This window comes from Pezoporus occidentalis, unplaced genomic scaffold (assembly GCF_034315485.1).
Source record: "Pezoporus occidentalis ecotype Australia unplaced genomic scaffold, CSIRO_AGI_Poc_V1 ctg73, whole genome shotgun sequence".
NCBI classification, from domain to species: Eukaryota; Metazoa; Chordata; class Aves; order Psittaciformes; family Psittacidae; genus Pezoporus; species Pezoporus occidentalis.
In genome coordinates this window covers 655,957-679,674 of record NW_026916082.1, presented here as the reverse complement: position 1 = coordinate 679,674, position 23,718 = coordinate 655,957, and the positions used below count along the sequence as shown (strand labels likewise).

The 23,718-nt window shown below is 51.0% G+C and overlaps 1 protein-coding gene across 2 annotated transcripts; it reads left to right on the top strand.

Annotated features, from left to right (window-relative positions):
* The first annotated feature begins 362 nt into the window (after window positions 1–362).
* Window positions 363–8,505, top strand: TLX1 (T cell leukemia homeobox 1). 2 transcript variants are annotated; one of them, XM_062601822.1, is made up of 3 exons: window positions 363–1,595; window positions 3,126–3,363; window positions 6,946–8,505. In XM_062601822.1, the coding sequence occupies exons 1-3, from the start codon at window positions 1,127–1,129 to the stop codon at window positions 7,166–7,168; spliced, it is 930 nt and encodes a 309-aa protein (XP_062457806.1). In that variant the 5' UTR covers window positions 363–1,126; the 3' UTR covers window positions 7,169–8,505. The 2 variants fall into 2 exon arrangements, with proteins under 2 accessions (XP_062457806.1, XP_062457807.1); XM_062601823.1 differs by having other exon boundaries at window positions 373–1,595; window positions 3,162–3,363.
* Window positions 8,506–23,718: the final 15,213 nt, after the last annotated feature.

Sequence of the window (23,718 nt, the reverse complement as noted above, 5' to 3'; positions counted from 1 at the left end):
CCACCCCCTTCCTCCGCGGCTTTTTGAGAAGTGCTGACTTCAAATTGAGAACACCCCCCCGGAGAAAAGGGGCCAGTTGGGTCTGGAACCCCTCTAGGAACGGATCCTCCGGCTTCAGCCCCTCACACGGGGTCAGTTGGCAGCTCACGGTGATCGCGGCCCAGGGCATCATCCCCCCGCCACGGGGGCTGACAGCTTGGATCCCCTTACCCAGCAGCCCACAACCATAAACTCTGGGATAAAACGTTCCCTTCTTCTGCCACCGAGTACCTGCTACTTCTTTCCCCACCCCAGTACGCTGCGCTGACTTTATAAGGCCGAAAGAGTGGTGATTTTTTTTTTTTCGAGGTGGGGGGGAAGCTGGGGAAGAAGAAACTCCTTTTCTCGTGTGCTCTTCTCTGCTGTCATTCACTCGGCTCCTTTCAGCATCCAGCCAATGGAGAGTGAGGGCCCGGGAGCAGTAGGCCTTGGGTAGCGTGATTGATGGGCAAGCGGGGCGCTCACACTCGCACTCCGCCGCGCTCCGCTCTGCTCCTCTCCGCGGGGCTCCCGGCTCCCCACCGCCCGCGGCGGCGAGGGGTCTCCGGGGCACCTTCGTGGGGGTGTGGGTCTGTGTGTGTGTGGCTTGGGTGAGCGACTCTTGGCTTGGGGTGGTGGCGTCTTGGTGGCGGTGGGGTGCTGGGACTCATCGGAGCGGGTGGGGTGTTGCGTCCCTGCTCCCGGAGGCTTTTGGTCCCGTGGGGACGTGGGGGACGTCTCGGTTGTGTCTCGAGTGTGCAGCTCCCGAGCCCCTGCGGGGCACGACTGTCGTGTCCTGGGCTGCGGGGCTGTGCAGCTCCCGTGCCCCAGTTGCGCATGGCTCTGCTGCTGGCTCTGTGGGCTGAGCGTGTGGCTGCCGTGTCCTGGCAGTGTGTGGCTTTGCTGCTGGTTCTTGGGGTGAGCGAACGCTGTGCTATGGGACTGAGCGTGTAGCCGGTGTGTCCGGGTTGTACGCGGCTCCGTTGCCGTGTTTAGGGGCGGTGAGGAGCTGTGCTGCCCGGCCCGGGGCGGAGGTCCGGCCCCGGTGCCCCGGGGCGTTGTACGCGGCTCCGCTGCCGGGGCCGGGCGGCGGCTCCCGTCCGGCGGCATGGAGCACCTCGGGGCTCACCACCTGCACCAAGGCCAAGCCGAGCCCATCAGCTTCGGCATCGACCAGATCCTCAACACGTCGGAGCCAGGCAGCTGCATGGTATCGCACCCGCGGCTGCAGGACTCGGCGGACTACGGGTTGGGCTGCATCGTGGGCAGCGCCTACAACACGGTCACGGGTGGCTACGGGGCGAGCGGCGGTGCGGCCGGCGCCTACACCGGTACCTCCTGCAGCATGGGCGGCCTGCCCGGCTCCTACAACGTGAACATGGCGGTGAGCATGAACGGCAACACCTTGAGCTCAGCCGGGGGGGTGATCCGCGTCCCGGCCCATCGCCCTGTGGCCAGCGGCGTGCACCAGCCCCTCTCCGCCGCTGTACCGGCGGTGAACGGCATGAACAGTATCACGGGGCTCACCTTCCCTTGGATGGAGAGCAACAGGCGGTACACAAAAGACAGATTCACAGGTGAGTCGGGACACCGGGACCCCCCTTCCCTTCCTGCTCCTGCCGCCCCGCTCCCTTTCCCGCCGCCCGGCTCGGCGCGGCAGCCAGTGCCCACCGGAGAGATAGGATCTGGCCCCGGGTGGGGAGATTCAGGCGGAGGCCTGGCTTGCCCTGAGAAGTCGATCCCGGAGGAGACCAGGAGCATGACGAGGTGGACAAGCGGGCGCATTCAGTCCCTCCTAAGTGCATTTTATTATAATTTTAAAATTATTTTACTTTTTTTTTTGTTTTGATTTGATTTTTGTTGTTCGTCCTTTAGTGGTGGGTTTGGTTTGGTTTGGTTTTCTTGTTTTTTCCCCGGGATGCTGCTCGGTAAAGGCGAGGAGGGAGGAAACGGGATGGCAAATTTCGCACACCTCCCACAGCCCCGGGCACGGCTGCCCGCTCCCGACCCAAAGCCCGGGGAAAGTTTATTTTCAAAGAGCGGGTTATTTCGGAGTCAGAGCCCGGCCCGGCGGGAAGGGAGACCCTCGCCCGCACGGGAAGGCCGGCCCGTTGCCGATTGCCCGCAGAGCTCTTTTTCCCTTGAGTACTGTAACACGGCTTGTTAATCTCGGCTGCGAGTTTCGGGTCAGCTTTTCCCCCCACACAAGGGACTTTTTTTCAGTCCCTAGCAGAGCGGGGCTCGGACTGGAGCCGCTTTCCAGACCCGGCGCCTTTTCCAGGTGTACCTGGGCTCGTCCTTCGGCGCTAATAAAGCAAAACCTCGAAGCAACGAAAATAAAACAAACAAAAAAAAAAAGCAGCGAAATTGCAATGGGGAAAAGAATCGACCTCCGCTCCTGCAGGGCCCGCACTGGCCCCTCTTCCCGGCGCGGAAAGCGAGGGCCGATTTTTAGAAGTTCACGTTTAATTTCGAACCGAAGGTGCTCGGCTCTGGCACGGCCGCGGGCGAACCGACGGGCCATTCCCCCGGTAGGCACCGGGTTGGACTTCTCGGAGCTTCTTCCCGTCCCGGCCGAGAGTTTTTCTGCCAATTATTTTTTTCTAGTGGGGAAAAAAATAAAAAAAAAAAAAAAAAAAAAAGAAAAGAGAAACAATAGAAAAATGACATTAAAACCCTAACCAAACAAAGATTGCAACTCCCATTTCTAGCCAGGGAAGTTATTTCCCGCGCACGAAACGCTGGGGCGAGCACGGTGAAGTTGCCCAAACGAAATTAAACCAAGCCCCGTTCCCACGAAGAGCAGAGCTCCGGAGCGGCGCTAGCACCGGCTGCCGCTTCTACCACCCCCCTCCGGGCACTTCACCGGGCAAGCGGCCGCCTTCCCCTCCACCAAAATCGAGCGGTGCCCGGCGGGTGCCCGCAGCACCCAGGGAAGGCGCCGGGACCGCCGCCGTTTTAGAGTCCGTGCGCAGTGTTGGCGGGGAAGCGGCGGCTTCGCAGCGGGGGGGTGCCCAGCCCAGCGCCCGGGAGCCGGAGCCCCTCTGCTGATATGTCGCTGCTTGCTTCTTTGCCTCTCATCCCCCCTCCTCCCGTGTCCCCCCCAGTGGCCCTCTCACCCTTCACTGTAACACGCCGTATAGGTCACCCCTACCAGAACCGCACGCCCCCCAAGAAGAAGAAGCCGCGCACCTCCTTCACCCGCCTGCAGATCTGCGAGTTGGAAAAGCGTTTCCACCGGCAGAAGTACCTGGCCTCGGCTGAACGCGCTGCCCTGGCCAAGGCCCTCAAGATGACTGATGCCCAGGTGAAGACCTGGTTCCAGAACCGACGCACCAAGTGGAGGTGAGGAGCTGGGGAGGCAGCTTTGGGGCAGCAGGCCTGCTGCCAGCTGCCTTGGTGGCTTCACATGGGGGTACTAGCCGTGTGAGTGCATTGGGTGGGTGTCACACGTGTGTGAATGTGAATTTGAGCATACACACACATTCAAATGCATGTGTACATGCACAGCCACGTGTGTGCCTGTGGGCATGAATGTGTATGTGTGCGTAGGCCATATATGCACATGCCTGTGCATGTGTGTGTGTGTAGCATGTGTGAGCATGTGCGCTCCTGAGTGGTTGTGTCCAAGCAGGGCATGCATGTGTCACTGCACAGCTTGTGTGGGGATGCTTTTGTGTGAAGGCCATGTGCCCCCACATGTGTGGGTGTGGGTGCTGGAGGTGTGCGTGCAAACCAGACACCTGCATGGGGATGCGTGTGTGATGTGCGTGCAGGCTGTGTGCACTCCGTGTGTACTATATGTGAGCACACAGGGTCTACGCGCAAGCAGATTCGCATGCATACAACGAGGCTGAATGTATGTGTGCATACACACGTATGCGGGATTCATGTGTGAGGGTGCTGTGCGGCGGGTGCGGTCAGTGGTACCGGGGGGCACCCGACGCCTCTTTCCCCAGCGGTAGCATGTGGGAGCCCCGGCCCGGCGGCGGACGGAGCGCGGATCGGCGGCCGAGCCGCGCCGTCCCGGGGAGGGGTGGGACCGGGACCCCCGGCGCCGGGGCAGGGCCGCACCCGGCGTGGGCCGCATCCTGCACCCGGGGCTGCCGGGATACCGGGCTGTGCATCACGAGGAGGTTTTTCACCCCCGCGGGCTTTAGGGCACCTCCTTGCCAAAATGTTTTCTTTTTGTTCCCCTGCCGGGCGTGTCGGTAAAGTCGGGCGAGAGAGGAAAAGGAGGCCGGGCTCCACCGCCGTGACCCTGACCCTCCCAGGCTGCGGCTTCCCGGGGTGTCCCCAGGGAAAGCACCCTTTGTCCTCGGAACATCCCCTGCTCCGGGCCGGGGGCAGACACCCTGAGGGGGAGCTGGGCAAGGGGCAGCTCCCCGCAGCTCAGGGGAGTGTTGATGGGTGCTGGGTCTAGGCAGGCAGTAGCTTCTTCAAGGCAGGGAAAAGGACTTCCCCAGGGCCTCCCTGAGAGTGAATGGGACAGAGAGTGCCCGAGGATGCTGAGGTTGGATAAGAAATGAGGTTCAAAGAACTTGAAACCAAGAGTGTGGGTGAATCTCCCCCCTCAGCGATTCCTTCCCTAAACAGCATGGAAGAGCAACTCCCCAGGTGCCAGGAAGTCTCTAGCTGGAGTGATCTCTGTTGGCCAGGAGCAGAGTCCTGGAGAAGGAACTGCCATGGCCTGCAAAACAGGGTCAGCTATGTCTTCTAACCTGGTTTCCTAAGGAAGTGAGGCAAATCCATCTGTCAATACTCCTTGCATTTGTTGGCTAAGTTCGGCCCCCTTTGGCAGAGAAGAAAAGGATACAAAGCTATTCATCTATTCCATAAAAAATAGCTGGGGAAAGAGAAACAAAACTCCTGGTTCTGCCTAAGGGAAAGGCTGCAGCCTGACCTCAGCTGAAGTCTTAGACATGGGAGAATCCTCACTGGCCTGAGCCTGAGGGGTGCAAACTTGTAAGCTCTTCTTGTTTGCATCAATGTACGTTGGGTGTTGTGATGGAGATTTGGGTGCCCCTGGCTAATAGGATACCCAGCTCACTGCTCTGGGCCCGTGCACAGGGCAGTGAGCAGTGCCTGGAGTGCTGGGTGCTGGCAGGAGCCACTTGCAGGCACAGTCTGAGCTGTGCAGGAGGGAGTATCTGAGAAAAGAGTTGCTCTAAGGCCTCTGAGGGATTTAACTGTTTAAGTAAATGCAGGCTGAGGGGAAGAGTCTTGCCTCTGCCCCTTGCCCAGGTGTCTCTGCTGGAGTAAGTGGGCTGTGTCATCCCCTCCTTAGATTTGGGCTCTTGATTGAGACACGGGCATCAAGGTTTAATTCCTTCCAGGCAGATCTGAACTTACAGATCACAGCCTGACATGACGCATGGATTTACCAGTTGCTTAGAGCAGGGAGATATTTGGGAGCCTGGGTGCTCTCAGCCATCGTGTTCCTGACTGCTCTGGATGTGGGGCTCTCGCTCTCCTCCTGGAACACCTCTTCATTGTGCAGGGAGTCATTAAATATTCATCAAGGCAGAGATGCTGTGCAGGGAGGGCCGGTGCTGTTCTGAGCCCCATCTCCCCAGGATGTCTGATGTGAGATGTTGACATAGTGATTAGAGCAGGGACTGAGCCTTGAGCTACATGCTCCAGGGTGGGAGACTTGGCTGCACGCCTGGAGGCTTGTGACCCATCACCTGCATCCAGCTTTCACCCACTTGCCTGCTGGGCAGCCAGGGACCTGCTGCCCTGCTCTCTGAGACATCACTGTGGAGCTCAGGGCTGCCACTTCAAATCCCCACAGCCAAAGAGGATGAGACATCTTGCATCCCCCCGAGTTGCTAAATTAAAACGCTGCCTTTTCCCCTGTCACTGATCCACAGAAGCTGCCGGGAGAGCATCAGCTGAGCCCAGGGGTGTGTGAAAGAGACAGGGGGTGCTTTGGGGATCATCCTGGGACTGGCACTGTGAGCTGCCCTTGGGTTTTCCCAGCAGCATCCCTGAAGGTGCCAGGAGATATTCACCACTAAAAGCAGAGGTAATCACAGGGTGCAGCCTCCAGAATGACCTTGCTGCTATCCAAGCAAGGGAGGGGTGGGATTTTCAGGTGTGTTCAGGTCTTTTCTACCTATCTCATTCCCTGCTCCAAGAGATCCCAGAGCTGGAACCCTACCAGCACTGGAAAGGACCCAAGCAGGCCCTGATTCCTTCCTCAGCAGGATCAGCTCTGCTGGTTCATCCCAGATATATGCATATCCAACCTATTCTTAAATATAGCTTCTTCACCCTGTTCAGACAGTTTATTCTGGGCTTTGAATCTTCTCAGTGCTAGAGATATGTTTTTAGTCTTTAGCCAACATTTTGCTGACTTTTGTCCTGCCTGCCTTGGGCATGCTGTTGCCTTCATCCAGATTCCTGACAGCTGGTCTCCACAGCCCAGCAAAGGAGATGGGAAGGGGATACCCAGGGTGATGTTGCCTGTCTCCCAGCCACGTGGCACTGCCAGTCAGTGGTGTCTCACCTCGCTCCTGCCCCATGCTCCTCATTAGGACGTTGTGCACTTGGCTCTCACTGCTGGGCACAGGGCACATTTGCAGGGAATCCCACCTTTTGCAACCCCATCATGTGCTCCCATGGGTGTTTTGGCTCTGCTTGGGTTTTTCCCATGGGTGGGAAACAAACCAAAACTGTGGGCTGCTCCTGGCTTTCTGTGATCAGAGCAATTTTTTCTGGGGCTAGTAAGATACAGCCCAAGCCCCCAGTTTAAGGGATTTGCGGGCAGTTTGGGGTGGGGATGTGGGCCTATGCCATGGCTAGGCATCCTCTTTTGCTACCCCCTCCCCCCCCCCAACTCTAAGCATCCAGCACAACCTATTCTCTCTGGAGATACTCCTCCTTTGCTCCCCCAGATGCATCTAACTGCGCCCTCTCTCCTAGGAGGCAGACAGCAGAGGAGCGGGAGGCTGAGCGGCAGCAAGCAAACCGTATCCTCATGCAGCTGCAGCAGGAGGCCTTCCAAAAAACCATCAACCAGCCCATCCAAGCCGACCCCATCTGTGTCCACAATTCCTCTCTCTTTGCTCTCCAGAACCTCCAGCCTTGGTCTGATGACTCCACCAAGATCACCAGTGTCACCACTGTCGCTTCTGCTTGCGAGTAAGGCTAGCACCTGCTGGTGGCATGTGCACCTTCTGTTCGTGGGGTTGTCCCTGGGGGGACAAGGGGCATCACTGGTGGGACACTTGGCATCCCTGTTTCTCCCTGGGGAAGGCTGTCCCCAGCAGTCATCTAGCCTCGTGTGCATCCCATGTGTCCAGCTGGGGAAAGCCTCCACAAGGACCGAAAGGAAGGGAAAACACCCCGAAAACTCTCCTTGCCTGTGGGGTTGCTGGAGCAGCAGTGGTGTCTCGCCTCCTCCCAACCCTTTTGTTCTCTTGAAAGTCTCCAGTGCCGACCGTGAACTTGCTGACTGCTGCCAGACAAAAAACCAGCTCTGACACACGGCTGCCGGCATTCACCCAGCTGGGAAAGAACTTCCTTTGGATTCTGCCAGCGGCAATGCAAAGCCTGGAGTCACCCTTGTATATCTGTATATATATATATATATATATATATAAAGTGTGTATATATATATATATATATATGTATACTTTGGACTGATGGCTTGAAACAAAAGGAAGAGGCTCCCTGGAAAGCGCCTCTGCCATGAGCCTCCTCAGGTTTTTCACACTGGAGACGTTTGGGGATGCAACAAATGGAGGAAACAGCAGCAATTTCTGCTTGCTCCAGATGGGAACCCTTTGGATCTCACCTCACTGTCTCTCCTCCCCTTTTTCATTAATTTTTTTCTTGCAAGGGGGGAATAAGAGAAGGATCTGATAGACTCCTGAGGATGGTAAATATGATATCTCAATTGTATGAAGAGCCCAAACTGTCCCCAGCTGCCACGGACTCTATGCCCATCAGCGTGTATTTTAATAACGAGAAGACCCGGGTGGCAGTTTTATGGGGGTAATGCAGTTTCTTTCCATGGAGTATTTCCATATCATTTGCAAAATGTTGTCCAATGTTTTATTTTACCTGTTTCCCTTTAGAAGGCAGTTCCTGATGGCAAAAATCAATTTCACTCTCAACCGTTTAACTTAGTTGTTTCTTTAATTGTACTGAGGGAATGAGACACAATTAAGCAGAGCACTTCTTATAGCAAATACCAGGAATATATATAGATATATATATACAGTATATATTTTTCAGTTACTTGTAACCTAACACAGCACTGCCAATTTAAGCAGCTAGTACAAACAAGCAATCAGAAAACCTATTTTCAGTGAGATTTTTTAAGGCATTCGTTTGTTTGGGTTTGATTTTTTAAGTTATGCACTTAATAAGGTGTTTTCTGTGTACTCATTTTATAAAGTGCTTGTGTAATTTATGTGGAAACGAAAAAAAAATCAAAATAAAAATCTCCAGGGTACTGAATAAATCATTTAAAGCCTTGCTTTTCCCTGTCTATTAGTTCCCTGCGAGGAGACAGCGTATCACAACTACTGCTGAAGCCCCTGCTATTTTCTGTTAAATGAAAATAGAGTTAGCGTTAGACTTTGCTCAGGTTCACTCGGCTTTGGAAGCTCCAGAGGTAATTTGTTGTATTTTAACCCCTGATCCTCTAAATATTTTCATGCTTCTACCCAGCAGTGCTTTAACCAAAGCCCTTCTGGGAGGCTTGCTGCGGTGGCAGGAATTGGCCTTAAACTCATGTTAAATAATTTCTTGAGGAAGATCTTGGAGAGGGGTCTCACCCTGGCTGGGTTGGGTCTAAAAATACTTGTGTTTAAAACTTTATATGGAAAGTGGAATTTGAATATAAAGAAATGTGCAAGAGTACATTTTAGAGACAAACTTGCAGGGAATTATTTGGGGGACCCTGTTTTCTGTTCACACTCAGCTTTACCCAAGGACATTGTTCCCATCTGGGCAAGCCTTACCCAGTGGAAAATAAAACTGGTGGGAAAACCCCCTTCAGTTTCCTTGGGGAATCTCCCAGCCTTACGGCCAGGGAAGCTGCATTGACTTCAGCCTTGAATTTCTTCCACCACTGGGAATTACTGGGAAAAGGATGTTGGAGGAGAGGACTGAAAAGGGTGGCGAGCCGCAAGCCCTGAATCCAGGCTGCCTGTGGGATATGTGTGACAAAATGCCCAGAGTCTTTGACACCCAGTTGATAGTGCTTCTAGAAGCTGGGTTCTTAGCGTGCAGCATTGCTGAGGAGCTTGTGTGTATGAATAGCCTGCTTTAACCCAAATCTGTTACTGCAGGATTGGGCTGAATATTTATGGCTCATTCACTCATTCAGTATGTGAGTGAACACATAGAAACACCTCCAGTGATGGAGAGACAAGACGCCAAAAAAGAAATAAGAAAAGAAAGAAAAATTAAAGAAAAACCACAGGAAAATAAGGAAATACAGACAACACACATATTTTTTGAGATGTATCTGAAATATACTTGATTAGCTCCCAAAAACTACTGAAGTAAAATGCCTTCTATTCTTTTTCTCAAGATAAATTTCACAGAAGTCTTTTGTTTGGGTTCTGTTTCATACTACAGATAGATTTTTAGGTGCTGATTATGGTAATTATTTAATACATGCCCAACTTCTGCTGCAAAGATAATGCTGGGGTTAGGGCTTACTCCTTCAGGAGGCATCGTTGTGTGCAGGTTTTTAATGGTTTACAGTTTGTTGCAGTGTACGTTTCTGTTTTCAAGGTTTCTGTGTAGGAAAAAGCACCAACCACAAAATAATAATAATAAAAAAAGGATGATAGAGCTCACTGTTGATATTAAAAGTGTTTTCTATTTTATTATTATGACACATCAATATCATAAAATTTAATTCCAAGACAGCCATTTTATAATATCCACATTATTCAGTTCATATTCCAAAATGTTTCTCAGCGAAGTCGAACGTATGATAATGCATATCCAAGGGCATGTGTTTAGATACAATATTTAGCTACATCTTGTTCTTAAAATTGTTGACTTCCTCCTTTTCTTATCAATCTTTCCTGATTTAAAAAAAAAAAAAAAAAGACAAAAAGAAAAGAAAGACATTTTGATGTGAGATGACAAAATATGGAACACTGGAACCAGAAAAATAGCCGTCATCTGGTCTTCCTTGTCCTGGAACAATTGCTTCTGGAAGGGGTTTCTCTTAAAGTATTTCTCCTGGATTCATTTTTAAAATTGGTTTAGTGGCAGGAGGTGGTTTTGATATCTGCATATGTGCTTCCAGTTATAAATATGATGATCTGTACGTAGACAATAAAAGTTGCCTGAAATATGATGGAATTAAATCAATAAGCAATGACATGAAACAATGACACATAATGATATGTTTCACAGACTGACATCACCTCAGCCATATCCTGGGGCCATCTATACCATGTTGAAGGCTGATTTAATTTTTCGTATTATACCTATTTGGGAACAGGAATAAAATTGCATTAAGATGCCTTGAAAGTCATTTCCCCCCTTACTGCTCTCTTGAAATATAGCAAATTCCAAATGTGGAATGGGAGTTAGGAAGAAATGTTTTTACCACTGTTTGTCTGTATCTAGGAAATACAGACCAAGGCGGAGTGAATTGGGCTGGAGGAGGAAAGCCTGTGTGATATCGGCAGCTGAGGGTACATAGGCAACGCAAGAGAGTGGTCATGCACACCTCTGTCATCCACAGCACTGCCAGGGATCAAGAGCTATCAATCATGTTGGGATGGCTGTGGATGTGCTAAGCTTTTCTAGGCAAAATCTGTGGGGTTGGGGGAGAAAAAGTAAGTGTAGTATTAAACATCTGTGCAGAGCTGGAAGAGACAAAGCCCAGCTGGATGGGCTGTGGTTGTCTGGGTTTGGTCCCAGCTCAGCAAACTATGTGGGCAAGTGGGACCAGAGGTCTGGCCCCCATTTAGCCAATTAGTTAAGCACATGAGTCATCCAGGATCAGTTGATCTATCTCTGTGGAGCAATGGGCCCAGGGAAAGGCTGAAGGGTCTTTGCTGGAGACTCCTGCCTTGAATGGAGCCTGCAGTTGTGCTTTGTCCTGGGTACGGGCCAGCACGTGTGGCCCCTTGCAGTACATGCATGCCTCAATTTCTGGTCAAGTAACTTGTAAAGGCCACATGCAGCTTTTCTTGGACTGCATTATTCCACCTATGGGGCATATGTTGTATATTTATTGCTGCTTTTCCTGCAGCAACATCTGTGAGAGTCACCTGTCATTTGCTGGAGGAAGACTGGGCAAGTATACCTGTTCTCTATGTACCGTGTATAATTGATAATAAAAGGAGGCTCTGACCCCACCAACACCCATATAGAGGACCATTTTCATTACCTAACCACTACTGTAGATCAGCAATGTTAGGTGTGTTCCTAGTTAACCAACCTACCCTAAAAACAATGTGCAGAGCCCAAGCCCCTCCTTGCTGCTGAGGACAGCTTACATGCAGTCCTGGACTAGATAGAGTAGAAAACACAAGTGGATTTACCGACCAAACTGAAAATGGCTTTGCTGAAAACTGTTTGGGTTACAGCAAAAAGCCAGCCCTGTCTGGGGTCCTGGGACAGCTGGAACTTTTTGAATTAATCTTTTTTCCCCTCCTGCCAGAAGCAGACTGGCTGAGTGACATCGATTTCTTTGTGCAACACTGAGCTTTGGCAGCCAGTTGGCTGAAAAATGTTTGTGAAATACAACGTTGAATGACCCAAATATCCTGGGTTGAAATTTTTATAAGTGGAAAAGTCTTAATTTGTGAAGAAAAATCAGATTTCAGAGAAACAGAAAATGGTTTGGGTTGGAAGGGACCTTAAAGATCATCCAGTTCCGAATATTAAAGGAAGAAGGAAAGCACACAAAGCTTACAGATTGTTGCAAAAAGCTTCTGCTGAAGTCAGACCAGGTTGTCTGGTTTTGCAGATCTTTTGTTTGTCAGCCTAGCTGGGACCTCGATTTTTTTTTAATTATTGTTATTATTACTAATTTTTTGCCTTTGTTACAGTAGGAGATTTCTGTTTGATGTGTCCGTGCTTGCCCAACATTAGGACAGAGATTCTTTGCCCCTATTCTTTTCCATTGACCAGAAACTCCTGGTTAATTTGGGAGTTTTAAACAGATTCTATGCATTTACTCAAGTCAAAATTGCATTCAAAGAGATTTTATTTTTCCCCCAAAAGCACCAAAAAAAAACCCCTTTCATTTTCCAAGTCCAGAAATTAATTTTTGGCTTCCTTCTATTTTCTTGCTTTTGCAGCTGGCTGTGGGAAGCATGGGGCTGGCTCTGGCAGCTCTTAGCTGTGGAACTCTTAATCACACCCCAACCTCCAGCCGAAATTCTGTGAGTTAAAGGTGTCGTGTCCCCCCCACCCGCCCTGAGCTTCCTTGGGGCTGGAAATTCAGTGCTTACCTTCAGATCAGCTGCCCTTTGCCTCTCTGCTTCTGGAGCGAAAATAAAATGAGCAGAAATAGACGGGGAGTCCCTGCTCTGATTTTTGAGCAGGAAGGAACCAGGCTTGAGAAAACTTGTTTGCTCATTGCCTGCAAAGAATGCAAACCCGCTGGTCTGAGCGCTGCGGTTAACTGTCTGTCTCCCTCAGACTGCAGCCGCCTAAAAATAACAAAGCAGTGATTAAAAAATATCAATCAATACAGACTTCTTTTGACTACGGTTGGGAAGCAGTACAAAGATGGGGATAGATGAAAACATAGAGAAAAGCTCTGTTTCCCAAGGACTCTCCTGTCTCAGCAAGAGGAATAATTTGGGAAGTCACGTTGTTTTACTATTGGTACCTGCTGTTGCCAATGCTTGGCTTTTGGGCAAGTGTCAGAGCTGGCATTTGGTTTGTGATGCTGGTGCTCAGAGGGAGCAAGACGAAGCCTGGGCTGTCAGGTATGTTGGACATAAATGGGCTGAGGGGCAGGGCTTGACCCCAAGATCTCCCCATGTAAAGTGGCAGAGGGAAAAAGGAAGGTATAGGCAGGGAAAAAGCTTGCTCAAGATTGTCGTGAGGAAGAGAGCACAAGTGTACTGAGTTGTGTCCAGGCCTCTGCACAGCTCTCCCTCTGCAGGGGTAAGAGCTTCCCCAGCTGAGCCGGCTGTTTTCACGGGAGAACCCTGAGGGCCTGGCGGAGAAGAGGGAGTCCACTGCAGCCAGGCTGGGGGAGAAGAGGGCAAACACCAGCCATGATGTACCAGGAAGATGCTTGTGTGAAAGCCACAGAAAAAAGAAAATCCAAGTGCCTGCCACTTCATGGGATATGGGGAGAGGTGGTGGGAGGCACCTGGGACTTGGGATCCTGGGCCAGCATGGGTTGGGCAGAGGAGGGCTGTCCCCCCACAGGGACTATGCCCATCCATCTCTTCCTGCCACAGGTGATGTGCTGGAGGGGCTCTCAGGGTCTAGAGGTGTCACATCATGAAGAAGCTGCTGAAATTGAGATCCTGGCTGACATCCCATGGTGACAGGAGCAGAGCACAGCAGTAGCTGCTGGGCCATACCCAGGGTTCTGTCTTCATTCCAGGATTAAGCTCCAGGAAGCTTTATACAAATCTACGACACTGCTGGGTTTCTGCCACTGCCAGCCTGTGCTGTCCTGCCATTGGAGACACCCCTGTGACTGCAGAGGGACATGTCCTGCCTGCCAACCACAGCCACATGCAGAGGCAAGTGAGGGATCTGCTGAGGGGGCATTCCCCACCACCCCCATCCTTGTAGAAATGCTTGGACAGATCTGACTTTCATTTTGGGATGGAGTGAAAACAAATGTTGAAACCTTATCGGTTGTTATGACAGGTCTGAAACCTGCTTTGGCCATGGCTCATACCACCATGTCCAGGGGCAGGAGGTGGGATGCAGAGTGGAGTGTGCTCCCCAGAGAGAAGACTAGAGGGATCTGTTGGTGGACCCACAACAGTTCCCATGCCTTCTCCCTCCAGGCACGATCCTTTGATGATCTGGTGGTATACGTGCACTTGAGCAGCGCTGTGCTACACAGCAATGGGCAGAAGCAAGACTCACAGCAGTCAGGAAAGGGAGCGCACAGCCCGTGCTAGGACCATGGGTGCATTGTGTGTGCCAGCCCTGGGGAAACACAGCACAGCCATGACAGAGAAAGCCCAGGGACAGGCAGAGGCACACCTGTAACATTATCCAGTGGAAAGGCTTTTCTGAGAGTGCTTGTGGCTGCAGACGCTGCCAAAGAGGCGAGGAGTGAGGATGGTGTCCTGTTGCTGAACACCGCCTGGGTCTCAGGAGCCAGTTTCTTTCTCTTCCTTGCAACAAGTGGAGGAAGAAGGTAAGAGGTGGGTCCTGACTCCCTAGTCCTCTTTCTGGAGGAAACCCTGGCTGTGGCTGCTAACTTAGCTCAAACTGACCCTTGTGGGATGGGGGGAGTGGAGAACCCTCATTCAAGAGATGGGGTGGTGGGATTGGGTGTCTATTGCCTGGCAGTGCTACAGATGCTGCCTTGTGTAAATCTCATCCCAAAGTTATTTTTTCTTTCCTCGCATCACCCTCCTTTCACTTTCAGAACACCCACCCTCCCCCTTCCCTCTTATTTACCTTTATTTTAAGGGCCAAAGGATATTTTCTGCATGGCAGCCACGGGACCTCAGGTGTCTCTGCAGCAGATGGAGAAAGGGGCTCTTGCCTGCCCCCCTGCCCTCCAAAAGATGAGGTCTAGGGCAAGACAACCCCTTACACAAGTGCCTTGAAACAGGGAACAAAGCTTTTGGTGTTCCCCCCATGGCACCACGCCTTCAACAGATGAACCTGGTGCAAGGTGACCCTGGGCAGAGCTGCAGGACGGTGGCCACCTCTCCGGCCAGATGTGGGCACCCATGGGTGAGTCAGACAAGCAGGACTGGGGAGGGGGGCACAGCCTGCCCCCTACTCGCTCCTGTGCTGCTGGGCGGGAGGAAGCTGCCGTCGAGCATCCTGCTGCCGGCCCTGGGGCCGCGCAGGACCGAACGGCGGGTACCGAGCTCCATCTAGGGGCCAGAGTGCGCCTGCCGCTGCCCCCTAGACCCTCCCCTCTGTGCGGGGTGTGGGGTGCTCCCAGGCAGCCCAGCCCCAGGTTACCCAGGAGGCAAGAAGAACAGGCAAACCCAGACCTGAGAGATTCGGGGGATGGATTCGCCCCAATTCAGGACTCCCCAACAGGATTTAGAAGTGAGACTTTCCATGGATGTCCTCTCTACATGTGATGGGTAGAGCTGAAAGGAAACGTGGCTGGAAGGTACACGGGGGTGCTGACTGATGGCTGCTGAACACGAGCCAGCTTGTGCCCAGGCAGCCAAGATGGCCAACAGCATCCTAGCATGTAGCAGAAACAGTGCAGCCAGCAGAGGCAGGGAAGTGATTGTCCCCTGTACTTGGCACTGGTGAAGCCACACCTTGAATACTGTGTTCAGTTCTGGGCCCTTCACTGCAAGAGAGACATAGAGGTGCTAGAGCATGTCCTGAAAGGAAGTTGTAGTGACGTGGGGGTCAGTCTCTTCTCCCAAGTAAGAAGTGATAGGACAAGAGGTAACGGGCTCAAGCTGCACTAGGGGAGGTTTAGAGTGGCCATTAAGAAAAATTTCTTCACCAAAAGGGTGGTCAGGCACTGGCACAGGCTGCCCAGGGCAGTGGTGGGATCACTGTCCCTGGAAGTGTTCAAAACCCGTGTGGATGAGGCCCTCAGTGCCATGGTTTAGCTGTGGACTTGGCAGTGCTGGGATAAGGGTTGGACTTGATGATCTTACAGATCTTTTGCAGCCTAGTTGATTCTGTGGTTCTAAGTTTGGGTGGGCTGGGCAGTGTCAGGATGCTGTGACTGTGCAGAACCACTGCTCAGGAATTTCAGCCACAATGAGTTCACAAAGCTGAGACCCCCGTGAGCCTCTGACTCCCTCAGCTACAGCAAGGCACAGAGAAAGGGGTCTGGCTCCATCCCTCTCCTCCTGCCTCATGGGGTGCAATAAGAATTGTGGTCAAGCAGCTGGGATCTTTTAGCCACATTGCTCAAAGCAGGTGGCTGCAGCAGCTCTTTAGGACAGCCAAAAAGCTCCTAGCATTAATCAAAAGAGAAAAAAAATAAAGCCAAGAAATGCTAAACAAGATAAACAAGATAAGCAATGTTTTCCTCTTTGTGGCATAGGAAGTCAATAAAGCTCAAGGAAACCACCTGTATTTTATCATCACATATTCATATTTTTAATGCTATTAAAATAAGAGTCTGGGGTGAGCTGCAGGAAATCAAAGCATTTAATGGTGCAGACACAAACCCTCTCTCCTCCTTCCCCAAAGGTGATTTGAACCAGTTTAAGCAAATACAACTTCGTCTCTTAGAATAATTATGTGATTTGGAGACACTTTTCCTTGGCTCACATCAAATGGCTTTAATGGGGTCTGTGTGTGTATGTGTCTGTGTCTGTTTAACAAGTTATTGCTTTTTAAAGCTACATTTATTCCCCATATTCACCAGGAAAGTAATTCTCCCTGAGAAGGGATTATTTGTGTTCCACCATCACTTGGCATTTGTTCCACAGTGCATTTAGTAGTGAAAAGGTGCCCAGAGGGCAGAGGCCACGACGTGATCTGAAATGATACGCTGAAATTCAGGATAAACCTCCTCTGGGTGGTCTGCCAGCTGTGAACTTTCTCTTCTTTGTTTCCTAGCCTGGTTTCCAAAAGAAAAGTAAGAGTTTTGAGTGTGCTTGCATATGTGGGTGCATTCAGATGAGTTCGGGGGGGGGTTGACCTCTGCCTAATAATTTTTTTCTTCTCTGGCCCAATTTTGGCCAAATTTTGTCTGATTCCTTGGCCTTCCTCGAGTTCACGCTGAGCTCTGCCCTCCCTGTCTGTGTCCTCCTCACTGCCCTGCTCAAAATGAGACTTCCCTGGAGCAGAGGAGAGCTGGCAACAGTCCCTGCCAGCCTGTGATGGGAACCAGAAGGTGGACTTCACTCCTGCCACCACATGAGTGGCAGATGCCCTTGGTGACATGACCTCACAGGTGACCCTGCTGTCCTTGTCCCACAAAGACCTGTCAGTGCTGGGGAGAAAAGGGATGTTTTGGGGCTGGGTGAGCATACAGGAGCCAGGCTGCATTTCCAGCCTCCCCAGACACAGCTGGGCTAGCCAAGGAGTGGTGCTCCAGACACTCATGGTGATGCTGAGACCACTTCCTAATGTGCAGAACGGGAAGAAAGCTGTGATGAGTCAAACTGTTTGGGTTTAGTGGGAAGGAGGGCATGGGAATGCACAACAAATCTGCTGAAGTACATCATTTCCTACAGTGAGGAGAAAGCATTAGCTCTGTACCATAAAGACCAGGTGAGTCCTGCTTGGTGCAGTCCTCAGTTGTGGTCGGATGCCTGGGGAGGCCAAACACCGAGCTATGGGCATGTCTGCCCTGAGCCATGCTCCTCTGGGAAGATGCTCCCTGGGTGAGCTGCTTCATTTACCAGTTGTGCTGGAGGCACAGGATTCTCCCAAGAAACTGAGCTCTGTCACTGAAGCAGCTAATTTCTCCTCACAGGTATTTGGCTGCTTCAGGGAAGGGTAAAGGCAAGTCTCACATGCAAGTAATCAGAGCAGTCTGGGGGCCAAGGGGGGCTGTGACAGCTCAGCCACAACCAATCTGTTTCTTGGAGAGAAATATCACCAGCACTGACATGGAGAGTTGCAAGACAGAGGGCTCACAGTTAAAGAATCAGGCTGTTCATGGCATAAATCTTGTGTTAACAGGGTGAAGAGATGGCCTCAGTAGGATGTCTCCATTCTCAGCCACCAGTACAAGGGAAGAGATGGGTACCACCAAGTGGGGAACCAGGAGGACGAGTGACATGGTGCTGTCTGCAGAGTGCCTTTGTCTAGCCACAGCCCTCATCTGGCCACGGAGTCGTGGAGCTGAGCTGGCTCCAGCAGAAGTCGCAGAACAACCTCCTCCATGGGATGCTAGTGCAAAGGCCACTGTCTCTCTGGTGCTCTGGTGACCACTGCAGCCCCAGGTACCTGCAAAAAGGAACCCAGGGAACACTGCCCCAGCAGCAGGATCAAGTTATTCCACCAAAGTGAGCACCAGCATTGCAAAGAAACATTCAGGGCTGCACTGAAGAAAGTTTGAGCTATTTAGTTGGGCCAGAGCACTGGCTTTGGTTTGCAGGTCTCCTCTCCCAGAACCAAATGTCTTGGAGCCTGGCATTGCTGAGTCTTTCCAGGAGGGTAAAGTAATCCAGAAATGGGGTAGGAATATGAAATATTTCAGTGACTCGTTTGAGTGAAAGATTATTGTGTTTTGTGACTGCAAGAGATCCTTCTTACAATACATCTGACCTACTGGATCACTCAGACAAGACATCTTTCAGACTGCTCCTTCCTCTTCACTTGTAGTAATCTCTGAGAGGGATGTCAGCATTTGACTCAAGGGGCCCTTTGATGGAGAACCTACCCATCTATCCCAGCTCTACAAGGCTTCTAGCATGTTAAAAGCTGCAACTTTAACCCCAAATTGCTTTGTGTCACATCCTGAACTCATCAACTCTTTTGTGTCTCTCCAAGATTAAAGCAGCAGATTCCAGTGGAAGTAGGTTTTGTCCCCATGTAGCTTAAATCTTTTAATGTAGAAGAAATCAGATCAATTTTCACATCCTTTGTATCTGCAACAGCTGTGATTGCCAACAGCTGCAGTCCCTGTTCTGACATAAAGCCATCAAGAAGTGCTATTGCTCTCTGTTGACCTTCCATCTCTTTACAAAATCAGAGCAAACCACTCCAGCTCTCTGTAAATGGTCTCTCCTGCTCTTGGCCTTCATCACCTGCATCACCCCATGCTCTGACAAGACCTTGCCCTTGAGTGTTGTGAGGGAGCTGGAAAGTGTGGGTTTCCCAGGAGGAAAGAGCCTCAGCTCCTTTGCTGTAGGTTATCACTGGGGTTATTCACTGACAGCAGACTAACAAACTGAGCTGAATTCCTCCTAGATGATCTCATGCCACTACACCAGTGCTGAAACTGGGGACAATGTGGAGGGTTTTTGGCAACCATGTTTTCAGGTGTGGTAGTGCAGTAATGGAAATGTAATGGGCCCATTATGGCATTTGTACTGGAGTGAGGTACCCCGAAACACACCGTTGCAGACTGATTGCTGTTAGAAAGTGTGTTAGCAGCCTGGGTCCATCCAGACTTTTCCCTCCCTTGTAATCCCATTCCTCAGGAGGTTGTTCACTCACATATTTCACAACTAAAAATTAATTACAGGCTTTGCCTCAGACTTCTCTCCAAGGTACATGGTGCTGAGCCACCCAGGCATCCCCATGTCACCCATGGTGGCAGGATGCAGAGTAAAGGATGGGTCTTTTCAGTGGAAGTGCTGAGTTCTGATGCCAGGGTGGAAATGATTCATTTTAATCATCCAAGGTGCATTTTCTGAACCTTTCAGCCTGGGCCAGCCCTGTATGGACAGAAGCACTTGAACATCCTGAAGCATCACAGTGAATTGGACACGGCATGAAATCTGGCCTCAGTTTTCCCCTTGAGATGGACATTTGGTCATTGCAGCATCCCTCTCAGGAGTTTGTCTGAGGCTCCGATGATATCTGCCTGAACAGAATATGCAGCTGCACGGATCTGATCCCCCTTTGCCAATCTCCTGACTGGAAGAAGGGAATACTGTGGGATTTACAGGTGGGGAAGCCATACCTGGACTGCAGCACTCCCCACATTTATAGCAGAAAAAGCCCTTGTCCCCACACTTACATGGTGGCCTGCAAGCTGCTTGTCATGATGGTTTCCCATGGCAATGCAGCTTCCATGGAACTGGGTGGTAAGAGGCTGGTGATAACAGCCTAGGTTCTCCCCATGCTCCAGCCTGAGGAATGCCCTGGCATTCAGAGTGCCAGCCTTGTCCTCTGCTCCTTCCCAGCCCTGGTGCAGCACTTCCTCCCAGCAGAACCCCAGGCAGGAGGGGCTTGGTGGCATCCCTTTACTCTGCAGACAGCAGCAGACAGGGATAAGGTAACTAATTCCAGAAATGACTCCAGCCATCAATTCCTTGAGTGATTTGGTGGGAGAGGTTTGAATGATCAGCCAAGCCTCACGCATGCTCCCTGCCATTCACTTGGGCTTGAATTACCCTTTTATTTTACTTCCTCCTTGTTCTCATTGCCACACCACTCAAACTAAAATTATTCGCCTACAACCGCAAACGCGGGGATATATCACCGGGAGTGCTGTAGGGCTGTCGCCATATATAATGCTCTGAGCTCAATATTTATAGACCTACATAGGGCACAAATCATATCCCGAACGCCCGTTGAGCTGGAGAGCTAGGTATAAACTCCAGAAATATCGCAAGCCATTGCTCACAAGAGACTGCCCGGCAGACCCGCTGGCCGTACATCACGCTGTAACGCCATCTGAGTCTGTGCTCAGTGCTGGAGTGGATCAGAGGTCACTGCCAAGCTTTTCTTCCATAAATCCTGGGCGCTCGCTCTCAGCAAGGTTAGGGGCTGAGAGAGCCCTGCTCTGAGTGCTCCGTCCTTCTGCTTGCTGCTCCTGACACTGAGGTGTCCTGGCACCATATGTGGGTGTTTATCCTGGGGTCTTGTCCTCCCTTCTCCCTCTCTGCTATAGGAACCAGAGAGGAAAGGGAGGAGGGATGTGATGGTTCTCACAGCACAGCTACAAGCTATGAGAGCTGATAGCTTGTCTGAAAGGTCCTCTCACTGGGCTCTGGGGGAGTCTGAGCCCTTCTTCTTCTCACCCCTCTGGGTCACATTTTCTGTTGTTCCCTCCACTGTGCCAGGACATGAATTTTCTCCAAATTCCGCATCAAACCCCATATGACTAAAGGCACTCAGCAGCCTGCCTAAAGCACATAACAAAGACATGGGCATCAGTTCCAAGATAGGTCCCTCTGTCATCGCTTTCTCTCCTCTTCTCATTTCCCCTTTTCCAGCTTTTCTCCTTGGCTTGGCTGGAGCTGATGATTCCCTGGGGATGGGGAACAGGGCAGACCAGGGCAGACCCTGATGCTCTTCCTACCCTTTGTAGCCCCCACCCTCTTGTGCTGATGACCTGCAGCAGATGTAGAAGATCCAGATTAGACCTGACACAATGAGCGTGTGAAGCCTCTCTGAAGCAGGAGAGCAGTGACATGGTTCTTTTTTGCCTAAGAAATCACCAGCCAGTAACTTGTATTTCTGAGCTGAGTGTGATGGACTTGAGCTAACCAGTCTTTGGCTCTCCCTTCTACCCCAGCAGCGTGGCAGGCAGACTCTGACATTAAGCAAAATAAAATCCAACCCTTAGCATTAAGTAAAACTCCCAGCGTGATGGGTTTGTGGCTTGCAGCAACATCTCAGCAGGGGCGTGTTAAAGCCGGTCTCCAGCGAGTAGAAGAATGAAGCTTTGCAAAACCCTGACGAGGCAAAGCTCCTAAAATAACAATTGAATTAAACTTAATTCATTTTCACTTAATACCCTAATAGTGCCTTTAGCAAATGAATCTATTATTAATTTGAGGAGGAAAATGGGGAGGTGCAGTCTGGGTGCAACTCACATCGCCTTACTGAAAGAAACTTTGGTGAAAATAAAAAAAGCCATGGGAAGAAATGCAAACAGTTCAGATTTTCCATGTGGGATGAAACACCCTCAAACCCAGACAGTCTCACATTCTTCAAGATGTGCCCCAGACTCCAGTGTGCAAAACCGTCTCTTTTTTGCTAAGTGCTGGGCACTTGTTGGGCTTGTCAGGGTTAGACACTTGGTCACATCCAGCATCTGTGGCTGGCAGGCCAAGCTCTTCCTATCCTCTTCTTCTACAGATTTTTGTGCATCTCTGAGGCATTTGAACCCCAGATGCTTGCTTTCCCCCTCATCAGCTCAGTGTGCAGGGTTTGAAGCACTCTCCTTCAAAAACTCCCTTTTGTTTCCATGGATGATGTGTCATTGTGAGCCCTTCCCTCAGGAAAGCTGAGCTAAACCCCTACTGCCAGCCCTGACTCAGTGGGACATGCAAGTGCAAGTTCAAGGTGGCCCTGCACCATGGCAGCCCTGGACACTCATCCCTATCAGCCTCCAATCACATGCCTGATTCCCAGCCATGTCTCCCGTTTGTTTGCGCCCACCCTCATTTCTGCTGGAAGTGCAATTCAGCAAGCCCCTGACTACCAAGATTTTCTTTGTTGGGGCTGCAGATCAGCGTGTCAGAAGGGGCATCCCACAGCTCTTCCCCTCAGACTCCCCAGCAAAGAGGGAATACCTCATGGTCCCACACTCCAGGGAGGAATGGTCAACCAGGGCAAGCAGCAGACGGACCCAGGACCCATCCCAACGCTGTTCCACAACTTTCCTGCTCTGAGCCTCAGGCTCTGCAAACCAGGAGCAAAGACTTCTCTGAAACGGCCATGCAGGCACTGAACTACACTTCCCAGTAGGCCACAGAGAAAGGGCCCTCCTTGTATCAAAAGCCTCCATTAGACTTGCTCGATGGGGATGGGGACAGCTGGGGGATTTCAGGATTTGAGGGCTAGAGGCAGCCGCTGTTCACTGCAGTGTAAGAAACAGCCATAGCAGGCATTAGAGCAAAATTAATTTCCTCTTTTAACGCAGCTCTCCTCTGTCGCTCCTGGCTCTGCAGTCTTCCTCCCAGAGCTGTAGAAAATAGCCCAGACAGGCTTTGCAAGGTTGCCTCACCCTCTGTCTTGCTTGGAGGCAGGCTCTGCTCCGGCTAATCCTCTCCTGACAGAGCTTTCTGTCTCTCTTGCTCATAGAAACCTTTCTCCACCTGCCCAGGTTAGGGCAGCAGCTTCTTAGCTTTAAGAAAAAGAAGAAACATTCTTACTAAGACACAGCTTTCCAAAACTCTCTGCTCTTCCCATCAATTAGAACTACTTAATTATAGAGTTATTCTATCAAAACCCAATGAGAAAATTCCTGGGACAGCAAGCATCCATCCTTCCTAGTTGCAGCCTCTCTGCTACCAATAAGTGCTGCTGCTTCTCTTTCTTGCTGCCAGGCAAGGAGAAGTGATATTTAGAGCCTGTGTCTGCAGCAGGGACAGGAGGCAGGTGAGAAATAACTTGACTGGGACATTTTCCCATAATGTGAAGAATTTGCACATCCAGCTATTGCTTTGCACCTTTCTGCTGCTGGCGAGCCACACCTCTTGACTGACTCTGAGAGACTTTCAGAACTATTCCAAATAAAACCCAGCTCTACTTTCAAAAGCAAGGATTAATGGGAAAACAATTAGCAGACCTGTGGAGTACTCCATCAAAATCTGTCCATCAGAGGGTTTGTTGCTGGCTTTTTTAATTCATTGCAGATGGAGAAGAATATGAGCTGTAGAGGGTGAACTCCACCACCTCTGGGCTGCCATGAGCCATTCACCTTATAAGAAATGGGTTTTCTTAGGCATTACTGCTTTGAAGGGAGATCCCTGCCTTGGGTGAGAGTCCTAGGTAATCATTTGTTAAAGCTTGTGGATGGACTTCCGCATCCAGCATGTACCAGACCCACACCCAGTAGAAAACAGCAGAAACCAGTCCAGTCCTGGTGAGGTGAGCATCTGAGGTGCTGTGAGGCACCACTAAGTTTACCCTGAGTGTTGTGCAGCAGCAAGGCTCCCTCTGACTGAGTCCTGGGGGCTCTCAAGACCAGCGAAGGCCATCAGG